The sequence below is a fragment of the Cannabis sativa genome, chromosome 1 (assembly GCF_029168945.1).
Source record: "Cannabis sativa cultivar Pink pepper isolate KNU-18-1 chromosome 1, ASM2916894v1, whole genome shotgun sequence".
Lineage (NCBI taxonomy): Eukaryota > Viridiplantae > Streptophyta > Magnoliopsida > Rosales > Cannabaceae > Cannabis > Cannabis sativa.
In genome coordinates this window covers 25,933,335-25,951,928 of record NC_083601.1, presented here as the reverse complement: position 1 = coordinate 25,951,928, position 18,594 = coordinate 25,933,335, and the positions used below count along the sequence as shown (strand labels likewise).

General features: G+C 37.1%; 2 protein-coding genes across 3 annotated transcripts; both read left to right on the top strand.

Moving 5' to 3' along the window:
- Positions 1 to 4,081: 4,081 nt before the first annotated feature.
- Positions 4,082 to 6,186, top strand: LOC133032579 (uncharacterized). Its single transcript, XM_061106571.1, has 2 exons — positions 4,082 to 4,913; positions 5,690 to 6,186. Exons 1-2 carry the CDS (start codon positions 4,212 to 4,214, stop codon positions 5,849 to 5,851), a joined length of 864 nt encoding a protein of 287 aa, XP_060962554.1. The 5' UTR covers positions 4,082 to 4,211; the 3' UTR covers positions 5,852 to 6,186.
- Positions 6,187 to 6,418: 232 nt separating this feature from the next.
- LOC133032607 (calcineurin B-like protein 4) lies at positions 6,419 to 8,818 on the top strand. 2 transcript variants are annotated; one of them, XM_061106626.1, is made up of 8 exons: positions 6,419 to 6,713; positions 7,001 to 7,083; positions 7,213 to 7,272; positions 7,543 to 7,651; positions 7,760 to 7,812; positions 8,007 to 8,087; positions 8,168 to 8,280; positions 8,371 to 8,818. In XM_061106626.1, exons 1-8 carry the CDS (start codon positions 6,611 to 6,613, stop codon positions 8,432 to 8,434), a joined length of 666 nt encoding a protein of 221 aa, XP_060962609.1. In that variant the 5' UTR covers positions 6,419 to 6,610; the 3' UTR covers positions 8,435 to 8,818. The 2 variants fall into 2 exon arrangements, with proteins under 2 accessions (XP_060962609.1, XP_060962604.1); XM_061106621.1 differs by having other exon boundaries at positions 6,491 to 6,713; positions 7,543 to 7,812.
- Positions 8,819 to 18,594: the final 9,776 nt, after the last annotated feature.

The window sequence follows — 18,594 nt, the reverse complement described above, 5'->3', positions numbered from 1 at the left end:
TTATGTTAGCGCTCCCACTCAATTGCACTATCATGTTCCCAAAATGTACGTATCACCCTGACCTAAAAGTAGGCTTAACTAACAAATCAAAGAACATGTATAATACTCTTGAGATCGAACCTAAACATATCAGGATTAAGATCATTTGATCTAGGATCAACATGTGATATTGAATTGAATAGATATTACGGTAAATTTAATATATCTAATCAAAGTTCAATATCGGCCCCTTCCAATGTATACTCCATACATCCGATGCTGGTAAACTTTGCCAATGCCCTAGAAAGGACATAACACTTATCCAAGGTGTAAGAATACCTATTGCTGATTATCATGTCAGTCTAAATCCAGTGAACTGACAAATCATGGAATAAACTTTCGAACATATAATTAAGATTATATTCCACTGTGTTGACAACACTATAATCATTAACAAATTTATATGTTCTGGACTTAAATAGAATTCATACATTATGTATATATAATCATGAAATAAATCATGTGAACCATGCAACATAAATTGTTATTTCTGATCTTTATTAACTAATAAGTCTGATTATATTGAAATAAGTTTTATTTAGAGCATAAAACTCAACAAAAGCAACAATAATTATGAGGTAAAAATAAAAGTTTGGCTAAGGGATATTTAATTAGATAATACAGCTCATGCCAAGTCGCAATTCATAAAATAACGTCTACTCTCAATGATTCCATTTATGAAGCGTCTATAGCGAGTAGACACATTTTCCCAATTCAAATTATCGATATGTTCCCTAATTCGCTCATCATTCTCCTCGTGTTTTGTTTTAAAAATTCTTGATTTTGGTTCAAAGGAAAAATTGGTAAATATCTAATTTCTTGCTCTAAAAAGTTTGGATATTCACATTCAAAATCAAATAAAGGTATTTTTATAAAAAAAAAAAAATAATAATATTGTAAGATTTTGTAAAAATTTGAAAGCTAAAATTCAGAGTGACAAGAATTGAGAAATAATATAAAGCCACTAAGGCTAGCTTAGTGGTGAGGGAGGGATGGGAAAAAGGGAGAGGTGATGGGTTCGAACCTAGGAGCTTGAAGCTATTAAGTTATTAAATGATTGTAAAATACCATTACGCTACACTCAAAAAAAAAAAAGAATTGAGAAATAATATTTACCTAGATCATATAGAGCCCAAATAAAACCATAATAAAAACTCAAAAAATTAAAAACACACAAAGAATTGCAAGAAAAGAAAAGTTTCAATGCTTATCGATTTCCAAAACGAATGATGATCTTGACGAGTTTCTCACCGAGAGTCAAGGATACTAGGGTCTAGTATGTAGCATGACCTGGATTTCGAAAAAAAATGGTGGCAATGACTCAAAAGGAAATATAAAAGGGATAGAGAGGGCATGCAGTGAGAAATGAGGAATTTAGAATTTCTTTTTCGCTGGACTTGCTTCTCTACAAAAATGGCAAAAGTGACAAAAGAAATGAGAAAATGGCCACTTATAAGTTACCTCACAATCACCGTGTGATCATTACTAATGATTAACCAACTGTGATCGACTCTCAAGATAGTTGAAAAGATAGCTTTAATTACCTGTAGAGTTTTTCTTGGAAAAATACAATGACCATAAAAAGCTTGTTCAATATGCACAAAAGGACGGCTTAGGCCCTACAATGTCGATTTTGAAGAAATTTGCGATCTTCGCCGTTCCAGTGGTCACTAAAGGGGTGTGAGATAACCGTAGCCATATATGGTCCATATGATGTTGATTATAATATATATCGTTGCCATAGAGTTCTTATGGCGTTGGTTATTATCAAATTCTATATACTTTTTTGTTATTTTGAAAGCTAATTAATTATTGTATAGTATAATATAATCTAATTAGTTATGAAATTTTAAAATGAATGTTAACTAAGATTTAAAAAAAAAGTATAAAACAGTAACTAATCACTATATTAGTAACTAAATAATTTTGTTTATGGAAATAACGAAAAAAAATATATGCTTCATACACCTTGAAATGTTCACATTGAAAACTAGATCACAATGATATTTTTTTAGGCTCATCCGAGTAACGATGTGATCAGAAATTATTTTTAAAGTTTGAGGGAAGAAAGGGAAATAAGAAAAAGAGAAAGGATATAAATGAGGGTATTGAAACATATCCAAGCAAATAAAAATATAAATATTATTGATAGTTATCGAATTATTTTTGATAATAAGATAAAAAATAAGGTGTGTAAAATGCCCTAAATTTTGAGCACCTTCAACCTAAAATAAAATAGGGCAAAAAAAATGAAAATATGTACTATAGTAGTGTTTCTGAAAATAAACTATTTTTGCTAAGGAAAAATCCTTGACATATTTGGCACTTTAAGGGCTCGTTTGGTACGCCATATTATATTATATTGTGTTAATATTATTTAATACAATACTATGTGTTGATATTGACTTGTATTAATAGTTTGTGTAAAGTTATAATATATTTTCAATAAACTTGACCTAAACACCGACTAGAGGTCTGGTTTGGGTCCCAGGTCCTGGGTTCGGGTCTGAATTCGGTTTTGGATCCTAGTCCCAGTCTGGGTCCCAGGTCTCGGTCCCGGGTATGGGTGTCCAGGTCCGGTTTCGAGTTTGGGTCAGGTCCGGGTCCGAATCCAATTTCGGTTCCAAGTCCCAGTTTGGGTCTCGGTCCCGGGTCACACAGGTTCGGGTTTGAGGTCCAGGTTTTGGGTTCAAGTTTAGGTCCCGGGTCTGTGTTTGGGTCCGGGTCCGGGTCTAGGTCCGAGTTTGGGTCTGGGTCCCAGTTTCAGGTGCGGGTCCGGGTCCAGGTCTGGGTCTAGATCCTGGGCTGGGTCTTGGTTTCGAGTCCAGATTGAAGATTGTGGTTGACTCCAAATCCTTTGTAAATATTATAATACAAGCTAAATAGGGACTATCTGTTATGTATTAAATAATACAACTTACATTGTATTAAAAAATTTCGTCGTAAGAATTAATACAATACAATGCTTTATTCAAACATAGTGTTATTTATTATTTAATACAATACTACCCTTATACGACCTACTAAACAAGCCCTAATAATTTTGATTTTAATTTTTTCATATGACGATTCATATTATATTATGCATCTTACTAGTTTTTTGTAAAAATTAAAATCATTGATGTTACTACTAGGGGCATTTATTGGACCACATCTAATGTTTTTATGCCTATTAGATCTGATTCAATTATATATTCGATGATAAATTTTACCATCCAATTCAATCAAATTAATTTTGATCATCTAATCGATCCAACATTCATTGTATGTTGGATTAGATCGGTTCTATCCATTAGATATATTTCGTATATATTTATTAGTTTAATTTAGGTTTATCTAATATTTCAGACCTAATTATTTTAGATTAGTTCAGATCCATCAAATATTTTAGATTCAGTATGTATTGGATTGGACTGGATCTATCAAATCTAAGAAAAAAAGAGTAAAATTTTAATGTTAGTTTTTATAAATGCAGATAGAATTTACGTATAATAATATAAAATCTAATTACTCATTTAAATTAAATTAAAATACTAATTAATTTGATTGAATGTTGGATGTATTGGATTTTTGAATATATCCACTATCTACTATCTAATCCGATCTAATTGACTATTTAAAAATAACATCCAATCCGATTCGATAATAATTAGATATTTAATATATGGCAGTCAATTATAATTATATCAGTCGATTCTCATTAGATTGGATTGATTTATGTACACCCTTTTACCACATTTTAATAAAACTATGTATCAACAGTTATTAGACTTATAACTATCAAAAGAATGCACCCATAGTCCCTTTTCATGGTACTACTACACTACTTCCAACGAATTTTCCAATAGTATATGCTTCTATATACCAAGAACAATTGAAAATAAAGCTTACCATCAACATAAAACAAAAGGATAAATGCTCTAGCATATTCGATTTCATTGCCTTAACTGGATTGGTCCTTTCCTCAATGGCATTTCGGTAATTATGATTAAACATAGTGATTTGTCATTTCAAATAGTCGTTTGCAAAACAGTCCCTCTTTATTTCGAGCCTTTTCTCGAGCCCTCTCTTTCTCTCTCTGTTTTTCTTCTTCTGAAATGCTGAACCGTCCTCTGTGCCACTGCAAGAGAAAAGAGTATTAGAGTAGTAATAACAGTATCATCATCATCTTTATGGACTCTGTAATACTAAAACCCACGTTCGATTCTTTCAGTTTCAACTCTTCCACTCCTAAGACCAAACCCCTCAGCACAAGACATTGTTCTTTCTTCAGATTCACTCACAAGGTCAGAACCTCAACCTCGTTTATCTCTGTCTCTTACAGACCATCCTCAACTCCTTCAAATTACTTCACATACGACTATCTCTTGAAGCCACTGAGTACCATCTTCGTCCCAATACTTCAAAGCATAAAAACCTCACTTTTCGCTCGAACTCAAAGATGGGTTTCGTCTACACAAGCTTTCCGTGATTCGTTTAAGGTTGTAGACGATAACGGCGTCAAGTACTTGCAGAGCAATGGGCTTGGGATAGCTCTGTTGAGTGTTACTACGAATGCCAAGGTTAAGATTAGTCCCGTTGTGGCCCAATTGGCTGCTAACCCAACTTTCGTTTCGGGATTGTTTGCTTGGTTCTTTGCTCAATCGACTAAGGTTTTGCTGAACTTTTTTGTGGAAAAGAAATGGGATTTGAAGATTTTTTTCGCTTCGGGCGGGATGCCTTCGTCTCATTCGGCCTTGTGCACGGCTCTCTCGACCTCGGTGGCTCTCTGCCATGGCGTAGCAGATTCGTTATTTCCGGTTTGTTTAGGGTTTAGTCTGATTGTAATGTACGACGCCATTGGAGTTCGTCGACATGCTGGTATGCAAGCCGAGGTAGGAATTTTTGTGTTGTTATATACTGCGTTTGTTTTTGTACTGTTACATTGTATAGCAGCATTTTATGTTTTTGATATTGAAACATGTAGTGTTGTCCCCACTTTTTCTGACAAGAAAACATATGAAATGTGGGAAATTTTCCAAACCAAGAGTTTCATTTATGAAGATATCAAGTAGGTATTAATGTTAGGCTTAGTTAACGTTAGGGGTAGGTGAGATTCGTGAGAGTCCTTTTCATATAATGAAAGTAGTACTTAAAAATTTGTTATATTGGAATACCAAATTGAGCTTTTTATGTGATAATTAGTTGGATTGGAATTAATTCTTCTAAGTGTCTGAAATTTAATCAATTCATATTTGGTAGATTAAAGTTCCATAAGATCTCGTATGATGCTATTGCTAGGAATAGGAGTTCAAAGTACTGGTTAGAATTTTCAAGTTTTCAGAGTTTGGAGTCATTCCTTTTTGTATGCAAAATTCCCTAATCTTTATTTTGGCTTATTTTTTCAACTATAATTATAGTTCCTGAAGATGGCAGTGTTTGCACATGACATATATTCACGTATTTCCAAGACATGTAACTTACATTGAATGAGTATGAATCTTTACATTCTTGAAATTCTTCTTCTACTGTTCATGAACTGAACTTTGGATAAAGTGACTAAAGTTATATTATTGTCAATTTGCAAACTCTTTGCATATGTTAGTTGGGGTGTGTTATTTCTCTCTCTCTTTCATTCTTACACTCACAATCTATCTATGAATGTATTCAGGTACTTAACATGATTGTGGAGGATTTGTTTCAAGGGCATCCCATCAGCCAAAGAAAGCTAAAAGAGCTTCTTGGCCATACTCTATCTCAGGTCCTTGCCGGAGCCGTGCTCGGGATTGTGGTAGCCTGTGTTTGTTGTCGGGGCAGCATGGTTGCAGCGTAGTGCCACTTTTCTAGCCAGAAAATTTTGCCAGAATCATCAATCGATGATCACATTCTCACCTTGCTATAAAATGTACTTGCTAATGCTATATTATGCTCTAATGAAGAAATTGGTCAGCTGAAAATGAAGATAGGCAACTGTTTTGTCATAGTCAAATTCAAGAGCCAATCAAGCTATCTCAAATCAAACAATGAAGAATCTGCATAAATTATTTGTACTCATTTTATTCAAATTCAAATTCCAATTCTTCTCAGGGAATTTGTTATGCGTTATTTTTGCCTTTTGTAATGTCACAGATTGAGAATCAATCAATGTTTATAAGCTCGTGGTTATTGCAACGAATAAAAGCTTATTAAAAGTGCTAATTTGCTAAATGTAGCTGACAGTGTACTAATTTGCAAAATACATCAAGTTATATTTAAGTGAAAGAGAAAATCATTTTCAAGAAATATTGAAAAAAAGCTTAGAAACAACTTCTCTTTTGAGGTTTTGAAACGACAAGTCGTTTGGTGAGGCCCCCAAAAGTCCCAGATTAAATGGTCAGGAATCTGCGTCAGCCATGGTCAGTAGATGCACACGCGTCAGATTTGAGATTACGGCATGTGATAAGTTCAAATAGAGGTGACTGAGAGTTGAGACTCCTTTTGTCTTATAAGGCTAAATATAGTATATACAACTCGTAGAAAAATTCACTGGCTCAAAAGTTGACCATTTTAAGAAAAACTTATTCATGGTTTTCTAGAATTTCATCTTTTGGATATGGGTAGCAAAATCTCCAAAAGAGACCGAGCCAATTCGAGAGACAAATCCAAACAGCCATCTGGGTCGGAGGATTATACTCTTCTTGCTTCTAAGACACCATGTGAGTTTCAGTCCAGACAAACCAAAACCAACATCTGGGAATGCTCTCCTACCTCTAATCATTTATATAACTGCTGTTTAATTTCCTTAGTTTTTGTCATAATTAAATCTAGTTCTAAATGAAATATAAGATCACAACACAACCATTATGTATATGGTTCCTCCTAGACATGGTTTGACTTTTAGCCATTTTGTGTAATGCATAAAGATATAATGATCTTGATCTTGGTATTGTACAATGTTGTAAGACTGAAATTTTTGAATCTGACTGTTTTTCTTGTTTGGCAGTTACTGTAAGCGAGATCCAGGCCTTATATGAACTGTTTATGAAAGTTAGTAGCTCCGTTGTCAAAGATGGACTTATACACAAGGTATGCTTTTCTCTTCACTGTTATAACAATTATTAATCCAATTGAGTAAGTGGTATTTGGGTTTATAATGATTATGGATTATCTTTCATTGCATCATTGAACTAATCTATGCTTTTATATGATTATTAGGAAGAACTTCAGCTTGCTCTTTTCCAGAGTAATGATAAGAGGAACCTTTTCTTAGACAGGGTATGCCACTCCAATATTTGCAAAATTGATTATTTAAGTTCTGTTATTATGCATTTTCCATAAAAGGGTTATAGATTTCTATCAACTGAAATTTTGAGTGAATGTATTGCTCTCTACAGTGTTCATTATTGTCCATAGTTTGAAGTGAGTGTCAATTGTATTCTCTCTTAATGTGATTAAACTTCAAAACCACTTCCATAGCCTGCTACACCTAACTTTTGTGTTCTGTCACACTTGGTAGACATTTGATATTTATTTTTTCTTTGGCAGATATTTAATCTATTTGATGTCAACCGCAATGGGTGTATAGAGTTTGGAGAATTTGTTCAAACCTTAAGTATTTTTCACCCAAAAACTTCAGAAGCTGTCAAGACTAAGTGTAAGAAATATGTTCAAATAATGAATACTGAATCCAAATTCAAGTTTACTGCAATGTGCTTTTTAATGCAACTAACCACTAAAAGGAGTCCAAATATGTATGTTGCAGATGCATTTAAATTATACGATCTCAGGCACACTGGTTACATCGAACGCGAAGAGGTAAGTCTTACATTGCTGCTAACTCTTTTGGAATGATATAATGCCTTTTTTCTTTTAATGGTCCTGAAAAATCACTATAACAATACCTTCTAACTAGATTTACTTGACCAATGTGTTACTGTATTCTCATTCAACAGTAACGTTTCTTCAACTAGTCAATTAGCTATTAAAATCCTTTGGTTATTGGAAAACAGTTGAAGGAGATGGTGCAGGCTCTTTTGAAGGAATCTGATCTGAACCTATCAGAAGATGTTGTTAAAATGATTGTAGACAAGGTATCATTAGAAAATGATTCTTCTAAACTCTTCTCAGTTTTTCTGGTTTTGGTGCTCATCCTTCATGCCTTATCAAACAGACATTCGCAGAAGCAGATTCGAAAGGAGATGGTAGGATTGATGAGGAAGAATGGAAGGAGTATGTAGAGAAGAATCCTTCTTTACTCAAAAACATGACTCTCCCATACTTAATGTATGTCTCAATTTACTACATTTAATCATCCCAAATTGAGCAAAATGTGACACTTTCTTTTGGACTTGACTTTGTTATCTGTTTCTTCAGGGACATATCTCTAGCATTTCCTAGCTTTGTGTTCAACTCTAAGGTTAAGGAGTCCGAGCTGTAGCCTCGAAAATTCGTGATGGTGAATTCATCCTTGTGAAGATTGACACAGCGTGAAGCAACTTAGTCATGTACCGAAAATCTGGCTGGTGAATAAATGTAAGTCGAGACAAAAACCAGTTCCAAACGTGAGAGTTTCAAAGTAAGCTGGCAAAAGCGTTGAGTGGGACAATGTTCAAAGACTTCCAAGATAGAAATCTAGGCCCTTTGCGGTATGGCGTTCATCAATGTTCGTAGTTGCTTTGTTGAATTGTAATATGTTGTCTGTAGATTTTATTTGCTTTGAAGGTTTTGTTTCAAAATTTGTACCTAAAGACGTTCTTTTATTGAATAACAATACAATAGTGAATGCTTTGTTGTGCTGAATCTATTTGCGATTTCATGACAAGTGTCGTAGTGATAACTAGTTACGAGCCTTATTTTTCTTTTCTTTAACAGAATAGAGGATTGGAATTGTTTAGTTTGTGGTCAAGGATTGTGAAAGTGAGGAGGAATAGTTGGGAGAGAAGAAGTGGAGAGGTTAAGAAGTCTGGAAATCAAAATAAATAGCATTAATTCCTTGGACCGTTCTTAGAAAAGAAAAAAGCAAAAAAGTCTCTTTTAATAATAACATGAATGGAGAAAATCTTGCATTCTTTAACTTAGCATATGAATAGTTTTTTCTTGCAGCGAAAGCTTTGGAACACTTTTTTTCTTTCAAACATATTTAATTACGGTTATTTTTTCTTTCCTTTCATTTCAGTTGAAGCTTTTCGTTTTTGACTTCGTTGTGGGTACTCTTTTGACCTTCTAGATTGTATTTGGGAAATTTGATTTTTTATGCTTACATATTTTTAAAATTTTTCCGCTAAACTCGTAATATTTAATATTTGTGGGATTTGACACATTTTATAATGTTCCTAAAATACCCCTCATTTACATTACCCCCTCTCTTTTCTTCTCTCTTTATTTCACTACACTATCGACCATCAGGCCCACCGACGGGCCCACTATCAGGCCCATCATGCCCATCGGACCCATCAGGCCATATCAAATTCTATTTTTTTACACATGTAATCGGGCTCCATCGAGTCCACCATCGGGTCCGATTCGGACCCATCGGGCCATATCAAATTCTATTTTTTTACACATGCATCGGGCCCCATCGGGCCCACTATCGGGCCCTTGTCTTCCTCAATTTTTTTTGTGTTACCATCGGACCGGCATCGGGTTGCATCGGGCCCGACGAAATCAAATCCCAAACCCAGATTTTGTCCAAATCACATCCGACGAAAAAATAAAAAAAAGGTTGGTGAGGGTGAGATGGTGAGAAAACAACCGAGAGAGATAGAAAAAGAGAGAGAGTTGAGGTTTGAAAATGAGATGGGTATTTTTGGGTTTATTGTAAAGTGGTCATATTTTTTACTTTTTAAAATGTATTAGATTAGGGAAAAAAAATTAAGCTATTTTATGCATATTTTTTCAAATTTTTCTTGTATTTTCGGATTTTTTTTATCATGTGCAGATTTAAATTACTAAATCACATGATTTTCATTAAAAATATTACTAAATGAAAATTAATGAATAATTAAATAATTTTTTAATATTAGAGAAGGAATTAATTAAATGATAATTTCTAATAGGTGTCCATTACAATAAATAAGAAAAATATCCCTAATAACATCTTCAACTAAATGACTCGTGAAACATGAAGGTAGCATTTTTGATTGAAAATGAAAATGGAATGAAATAGAAAAAAAAAAACAATTTTCATTTAATGCAATATGAGAAAAAATTTAATAATTTTTTTATAAAATTCTTTTAAGTTTTTATTCCTACCAACGAAACGTCACCTAAAAGAATGTGAAGAATACTAAATTTCTATTTGAAATGAGCATGTGACATATCATATCAATAACAATCAACTAAAACTATTTCAATAAAAATTAGAAATTAGGTAGGCACACCCCAATTATTCAAGTTAGAATAAAAGAGAATAACAAAACCAACCAAGTAACAAACCTATTGAAAGACCAATCCACTGAACAAGAAGATCCCCAGATGATCACTGAAGTGACAAACCACTATTATTAAAAGCATAATACAATAAAATAAACAAGCACTAAAAAATAAAGAAGGAAAATAAAAACACCAAAGAATATTAATAGGATCACTAAACACCAACACATAAAAAATTAGGGTGTTGCCACAATTACGTAAATCAATCCTACCACTAAGAGGAGAAGCACCTCAGATTTCCACCGTGAAGCCCAACCCCTGACGAATCACCACTGTCCAAGCAAAAACCCCCCACAAATTAATTAATGGAAAAAAAAAATGCTCTCCGTACATGTGGGGAAAATGCTCTCTGGACATGTGTATTGTGCATGACCGATTTTGAAAAAGATAGGTGTCGTATATGAATTTCAGTGAAACGACTGTCGTTTTATGCGAAATTCTTTCTGATCCGTTGTGTGATCTAGGGTTTTTCCTAATATCCCTCCTGTATCGTTTTCTGTATACACCGAAAAGTTTTTCAGAGTTGGCTGCTTGGGTGCCTGGTTTTCTTTGAGCTGTAGCGCTATCTCCTTATAGGCTGTTTCCTTTTTTCATCCTGTTTCCGTTCATTGGGCTGCACCGGTTTTTGTTTCTGTTGGAAAAGGTTTCTGCTATGGAGGATAACTCAGTCGAGTCACAGATGGAACTCTGTGGGCTGGAGGATTTCAAGATTTCTCTCGAAGACAACCCAGAGTTAGGAGTGGAGGCAATCGAGAAATTGGTGGTGGCGAAAATGTATCCCACTAAATCGGTCTTCAATGGTCTTCTACGATCGATTCTGGGCAGAAAGTGGAGGCTGGCCAAGGGCTGGAAACTCCAAGAAGTGGAGAGGAATACGTTTATACTGAGACTGACAAAGAAGCAGGAGGCGATGCAGATTGCTAGGAATGGGCCCTGGAACATCTGTGATGGGTTTCTCGTGGTGAAACCGATGCCTGAAGACGGAAAATGGAGTTCTGCGGACTTGAACTCTTCTCTGATATGGGTAAGGGTGTATGAGGTGCCCCCTAGGTATTGGACCCGAAAATATGCTAATGCGCTTGCTCAGAAGGTAGGTTCAGTGATTTCGATTGACAGAATGTGGAGAAACGGGTTTCCTACCAATGAATATATTCGTTTTCAAGTGAACATTCAGCTGAATAAACCGATAATGGTGGGGGTGTTTTTGCCTATGGAAGAAGGGGTGAGTCTTTGGTGCTACTTTAAATACGAGAACATGCCCTGTATTTGCTACAAATGAGGTGTGGTGGGTCATGAAGAGTTTCGATGCAAGCGTAAACGGAGAATGATCGCTGACGACTGTAATAGAACGGCTCCAATGTATGGACCGTGGATTCGCCTGGGATCTCGACAAAAAGGCTGCTTCTCGAACTATGAACTGTATGAACAAGACCGGCTGAACAGAGAGATCGTTGATGCCCAGAATCAAGCCGAAGCAAGGCAAAATTTGATCCCTGGTGTGGATAATTTTGAGCCGGCTTTAATTGGTACAGAGTTACATATGGAAGCTTTAGCTGAGCCAGCTAGAAGGGAGGCAGAAGAGGACCCTCTGCTTGTGCTTAATGAAGAAGGTGAGACAGTTCTAGGAGGAAGTACGGCGGAGGAAGAATGCCCGAAATCAGAAAATACGGTGGCGGAGGGACAGGGGCAAATCTGTCATAACATTCCCAACGTGCATGGTAAGGACGTTGAGGTTGGTGGGGAGGTGTTGGCGCACGACAGCTCTGGGGCGGTCTGTGGTCCCACCACACTTTCAAAAAACGTGGATATTAGCCTTGATGCTGGTGAGGTGGATTCATCGCACGTGGAGAAATTAGCTATGGTATTCAAAGCAACATTGGGCTCTAATTCAAAATCAGTCCATAAACACTCAAGGCCCACTAGACCCCTCAAAAACAATTTATTCTCTCTCATGGGCTTGGGTCAGAGGACTTTACTTTGGGTAATAGGAAAAAGAGGAGATTCAATTCAATGGAAGTGGGTCGGGGTTCGAACATCAATCTGAAGGAGCAGCAGGTCCATAATTTGAAAAAGAAAGTGTGCCCAGGAAAGGTATCCAATTCGAATATCACCCCAGATCACAATGGGACTGACTTTACCCATTCGGATTGTGGAGAATCAAAAGATATAGGAGTGAGTCAAGAATTAGAAAGACAATCTGGAGGCTCTTCGTCTGTGGGGAGGATTTCTATTGAAAATGTATCACAGTATGCAGAGAAGGAAAAGGCGAATTTTGGTATGGCCGAGGAGGCGGGCCTTCACATGCCCCCCCCATGCCTCATGTTAGTCTTTGCCTGGAACTGCCGTGGGCTTGGCAAACCTGCGGCAGTCGATGCTCTCCGAAGATTGATTCGGAGTGCCAATCCCGACGTCATTTTTCTGATGGAAACTAAGAAAAGTGCGTTGGACATGGAGGCTATCTGGCTTAGGTTGGGTTTTAACAATGGAGTGGCTGTCTCGGCAGTTGGTTCTTCGGGAAGGCTGGCTCTGTTCTGGAGACAAGGGTGGGATGTTCATGTAATGAATATGGATACTAACAAGATAGTGGTTAAGTTTGGGGGAGATAGATTCTCCTCGGATTGGGTGGGTTGCTTAACTTACGCCCCTCCGAGGAGAGCGGAAAGAGTAATTTTCTGGAACAATCTTGGAGGTTTTATGGATGGTTTCTCGATTCCTTAGATGGTCATGGGTGATCTCAATTCTGTTCTGAGTGCTAATGAGAAGAGTGGAGGGAAAGAGGTGACTCGAGGGGAAGGGGAAGACTTGAGAAATTTCATCTTAAATCATGGGGCAATTGATCTGGTTGGAGTTGGGGCCCTTTTTACTTGGACCAATGGTCAAGAAGCTGAAAGATTAATCAGAGAGAGGCTGGACCGAGTAATTGTCTCCCGATTGGTGTTACGAACTTTTATGTTTATTACGCAAGTGTACGCAATCAAGTAGTATCTCACGCAAGTGAGGTCGAACCACAGGGAATTGGATTAAGTACTACTAAACTATACTTATGATTCTATTTGGTAAAATAATAAGTTCGCAATTTGAAAGTAAATACTCAGAAAATTAAAGAGAAAATAAACGAAGATTAATCAAGATGAGAGATTAGGGAGGGGAATCCTGTTGATAAGCTACCAATGTTAATACCTAATTGCTATCCTTATCTCAATGTGAATGACAGATTATGAATTAACCTAACTCTTTTCAGATCTTTTAGGTTCTAAATAATATGTTCTCTAATTAACTTCTTAATTAAATCAACACAAAATCAGCATTAAGCAATAATCTATTCGTCACTGAGGCTATGTAAATACTTTCGTTTCACATCAAAACCTAGACTATCCAAATTTTAGCATTCTCAATTCTCACTTTTCAGATTTCGAATTGAGATCATTAAACATGTAAAAGGTGATCAAGCTTGCACATGGAATTAAACACAAATATAGATAGTATTCACACATAAGATGAAGGAATGGCAATTATTTATTAACTAGGCATAAACTTAAACAACATTCATCATCCTCTCTTATTGGGAAATTTAGTTCATAATAACTCTAAAAACATCCATGATTAATTCAGAAACAAAAACAAACATAAAGAAGAATTTAAGAGTAAAAGAAAGAAACTAGAAGGTGATATCGCTCCGGGTCTTCAAGATAGCTTCCTCTCCACTTGCATCCACTATTTAGGTCTATTTCTGCTTCCTTTGACCTTCAGTGTCGTATTCCTTATATAGGGATGAGAAGTGTGCCTCCAATTTGAGAAAAAACAAAAATTAGGTCAAATCTGCAATTTCCGTACCAAGTCGCGACTAACATTTAAGCTGGTCGCGACTACAGGCAAAACTCAAAAAACCGAGTTTCTGTCAATTCTCGAAGTCGCGACCAGGAAAAAGGGTCGCGACCTGGCTCTCTGGAGGTCGCGACTACTGACGCGTCTGGAGCCGAATTTTCCAATTTTTTCCAAGTTTGTCCCAGTTTTTGGCCATTTGACTGAATTTGAACTTTAACACCCCGGGAACCTGAAATAATGAAAATCAAGCATAAAACTGCTCCAAAAGACACCAATAGACGAGATAATGCTAACTTTAAAGACCCGAAACATAGGCTAATTATAACCTAACAATTGAATAACTCAATTCAAGAAGGCTGGGGTAAGAAACTTGGTGATCCGCCATTCTGATCATGCTCCTATTATTTTGGATACTAGAATGGAAAGGGAAAATTTTATTGCCCCTTTCCGTTATCTAGATGCTTGGAGTAGGGATAACGATTGTCGCAGAATTATCGAAAGCACGTGGAAAAGTGGGGTTGAAGGTTTTCACAGCTTCATTCTTTGCTACAAACTTAAAGCAACTGCTAAGGCTCTAAGCGAATGGAATCGGCTTGTCTTTGGGCATTGCCAAACTAAGATCAAGGAGCTTGAAAAGCTTCTTTGTGAGGTGCAAAATCGCCCTCCATCGAAGGAAAATGTTGAGATTGAAGGGACCATTATGCTTGAGCTGGACGAAGTGGAGAACCGGTTGGAGTCCATTTGGAAACAGAAATCTAGAGAGTCTTGGTTGAAGGAAGGTGATAAGAACTCTCAGTTTTTCCATGCGTCTATTGTGGTTAGGCGAAAATGGAATCATATTTGGGCGATAAGAGAAGATGATGGATCTATTGTTGAAGAGAGACCTGGTATAGCCGAGTACTTTCGGTCTAACTTTCAAAGGCTTTTCAATTCTACTAACCCTGTTGTGGACGAGGATTTGTCGGACTACATAGCAAATAGCATTTTGGAGGCGGAAAATGATCGGTTAAGTGCTTGTCCTTCGGAGGAAGAGATCAAGAGGGTGGTGTGGTCTATGCCTCCTTTAAAGTCTCCCGGTCCGGACGATTTTCCTGTAAAATTCTTTAAACAGTATTGGGAGGTGGTGGGGACGCAAGTGATTCAGTTTGTTCAGGAATTCTTCCTCAATGGAAAGTTCTGTAAAGAGGTGAATAGGACCCTCATTGTGCTCATCCCTAAGAAGCCTCAAGCAGAGAAGTTCGACGATTATAGACCCATCAGTCTATGCAATTTGACTTATAAGATTGTCTCTAAAATCTTGGCGAATCGGTTGGGAGCGGTTTTAGATAATTTGATTTCTCCTCAGCAGGCTGCTTTTGTAAAAGGCAGAAACATTGCGGAAAACTCGATAATTGCGAATGAGATTGTTCATGACTTGAAAGGCAAGCGGGGGGGGGGGGGGGGAATGCTTTTGTGAGTATCAAATGCGATATGTCCAAGGCTTACGATAGATTGGAATGGAATTTCATCCTTAAGGTCCTTCATGCCTTTGGTTTCAATAATCACTTCTGCAATCTGGTTAGACATTGTATTTCTTCAGTCAGTTTCCAAGTGCTTCTCAATGGAGGTATCACAAAGAAGTTCTTCCCAAAGAGAGGGGTCAGACAAGGCGATCCCCTTTCGCCGTTGCTTTTTATTCTTTGTGGGGAGGTTCTCTCAAGAATGCTTCTTGCCAAAGAAATTGGGGGAGAGTTGACTGGATATCTGATTGGTGGGGATGGACAAGCTCTAACTCACTTAATGTATGCCGATGACTTAGTTGTCTTCCTCAAGGCGGATCGGGAAAATGTTGCCTCCTTCATGGAGGTTATGAATAAATATTGTAGGTGGTCTGGCCAGGCTTTAAATGAGCGAAAATCAAAATTGTTTTTCTCGAAAAATTGTTTTGCTTCTGTCCGTGATGAGATCTTGGATTACTTGGGGTTTGATGAAATGTCTAGAGGAGAGAAATTTTTGGGCAATGCATTCATCACTGGTGGCAGGGGTACTTCGGAGTTTGAGTTTATTGTAGAGAAGATTAGCTCTCGGCTAGAAGGCTGGAGAGCTAAGCTGCTTTCTCAGGTGGCTCGAACTACTTTGATTAAGAATGTCCTGACTTCGATTCCTGTTTATAACATGTCAGTTTTCTTGCTTCCTCGCAAGCTTACTGATCGAATCGATGGTATTTTGCGTAGGTGGAAAGGAGACACTAACAAGGGCAGATTTATGGCTCTAAAAGCTTGGGACACCTTATGCAAACCGAAGTCATGTGGCGGTTTGGGGCTGAGGAGATCGGCTGATATTAATTTTTGCCTGATTGCGAAGCTTGGATGGGTTATGGCGGGAGAGTCCTGGACTCTATGGAAAACTGTTCTGACAGAGAAATATTGTTCAAGCTTGGATTTTCTCAATTCTTCTTTACCTAGCTCTGCTTCCCTTGTGGCTAAAGGTATATGGGCTACCAAAGCTTTTATTGCTGATAAGAGTGTCTGGGCAATAGGAAGAGAGTCTCAAGTTAATATCTGGGGAGGGAATTGGTCTTCTTTGGATGGTCTGGTTTGTGGCCCAAGAGATATCAACCCGAGACAATTCGAATATAAGCCTATTGGTGAGCTTATGCATCACTCAGGGGAAGCCTGGGATGAACAACTGTTAACAGAGTGGTTCAATCCTGATAAGGTCTCCTTTTTGGCTAGAACGGATTTCCTGTCTCTTTCGAATGAAGATAAACTGTTGTGGAAGTTTGCTGCAGATGGAGATTTTAGCATTAAAAGGGCGTATTGGGATCTAAACGAGCATCGTTTTGTGAGCCGTGATCTCACCTGCAGTAGGATTTGGAAGTTTAAACTCCAAGAAAGAGTTAAACTCTTTCTCTGGAAGCTCTATCAGGATGCTCTGCCTTTCGAGTGTAAATTGAGTGCTATTTTCAGATCCACTCCGGGGAAATGTGTGTTGTGTGATGAAGATTATGGTGATACGATTGACCACTTTATCTCTAATTGCAATATTATAAGGAGGTTGTGGTTTGCTAGTCCATGGAATATCCGCATCGAAGCGTTTCATTTGAGTAATGGGAAAGAGGTGGTGAATTGGCTCTTTAATCCTCCTCTCTCTCATTCGGATTTGGAGGAATTTATTCTTTATGGTGCTATCTTGTACTATAAATTGTGGAGCTTTAGGAATGTTATCTTTCATAATAACACTCCGATTGCTTTTGAGGAAATTGAGAATTTGATTGCGAGATGTGTTGAGGAACATAGGGTGTTGTTGAACCAGTACGTGGGGGCACATGAGGCAGATGGTGGTATTAAGGAGACTCGCTGGGGCCTACCGAGACCTGGGAGAATGAAATGCTTCGTGGATTTTGCATCAGATGGAATCCAAGGTGCGGTTGCTGCGGTTATTTTTGATGCTGAAGGATCAGTTAGGAGCTTTGGGGCCAAGAAGATAGGTGCTGTAATGGCGCTTCAGGGGGAGATGGAGGCTCTGATTTTTGGTGTCAATTTGGCCAGGCAGTTTTCTGAAGTGGGAGTTGATTTCCTCTCCGATAGCCTTCTCCTTGTGACAGGTTTGTTGGAGGGTCGAAGTCCTCACTGGAGTTTTCGTTTTGCTTTTAATAAATTATGTTCTGAGTTTGATATTTCTAGGCAATCTGTTGCTTGGATCTCTCGTGTTTGTAATGACGCGGCTCACACTCTCGCAAGGTGGGGGTTGACTCATAATTGTAATGGTGCTCTTCGCTTTTGGGAGGTGAGTCCCCATGTGCTCACCAAGTTTTTCAGTTTAGCTTAATGAATTTCTTTTTCAGCAAAAAAAAAACCCCACATTCAATACCAAAACGTATCGCTATGGCCAGAATGGGGAAAGAAATCTCAATTGGTGTGAGACTGAGACAAATTTTAAATTCTCTTCCAATCTTATCTAATTAATTAATTATTGAAAAATTTTAGTATTGGATTAACTTTCTTTCTACTACTTAAGCTATGCATTATGCATATAACCATTAAAAAATAAAAAATAAATAGTTTTTTTTGGTAAGAAAAAATAAAAATAGTTTAAACGTCAGTATTTTTTTTTTTTTTTTGGAACAATTCAAACGTCAATAGTTTACTGATTGAAAATGTCATGAAAATTGGTATATATGTATTCTTCTTGTATCTATTTTTTTTTTAAAAATTAGTGTAATAAGAGATGGTGAACTCAAAACAAATGAAAATTTAGTATAGACGTAAGTGGAGCAGAATAAAATCAGAAAATCACCATCAAGGTAGTCAGTGGCGGTCCCAGAATTTAATGTGAGGGGGGGCGTAAATAAATTTAAAA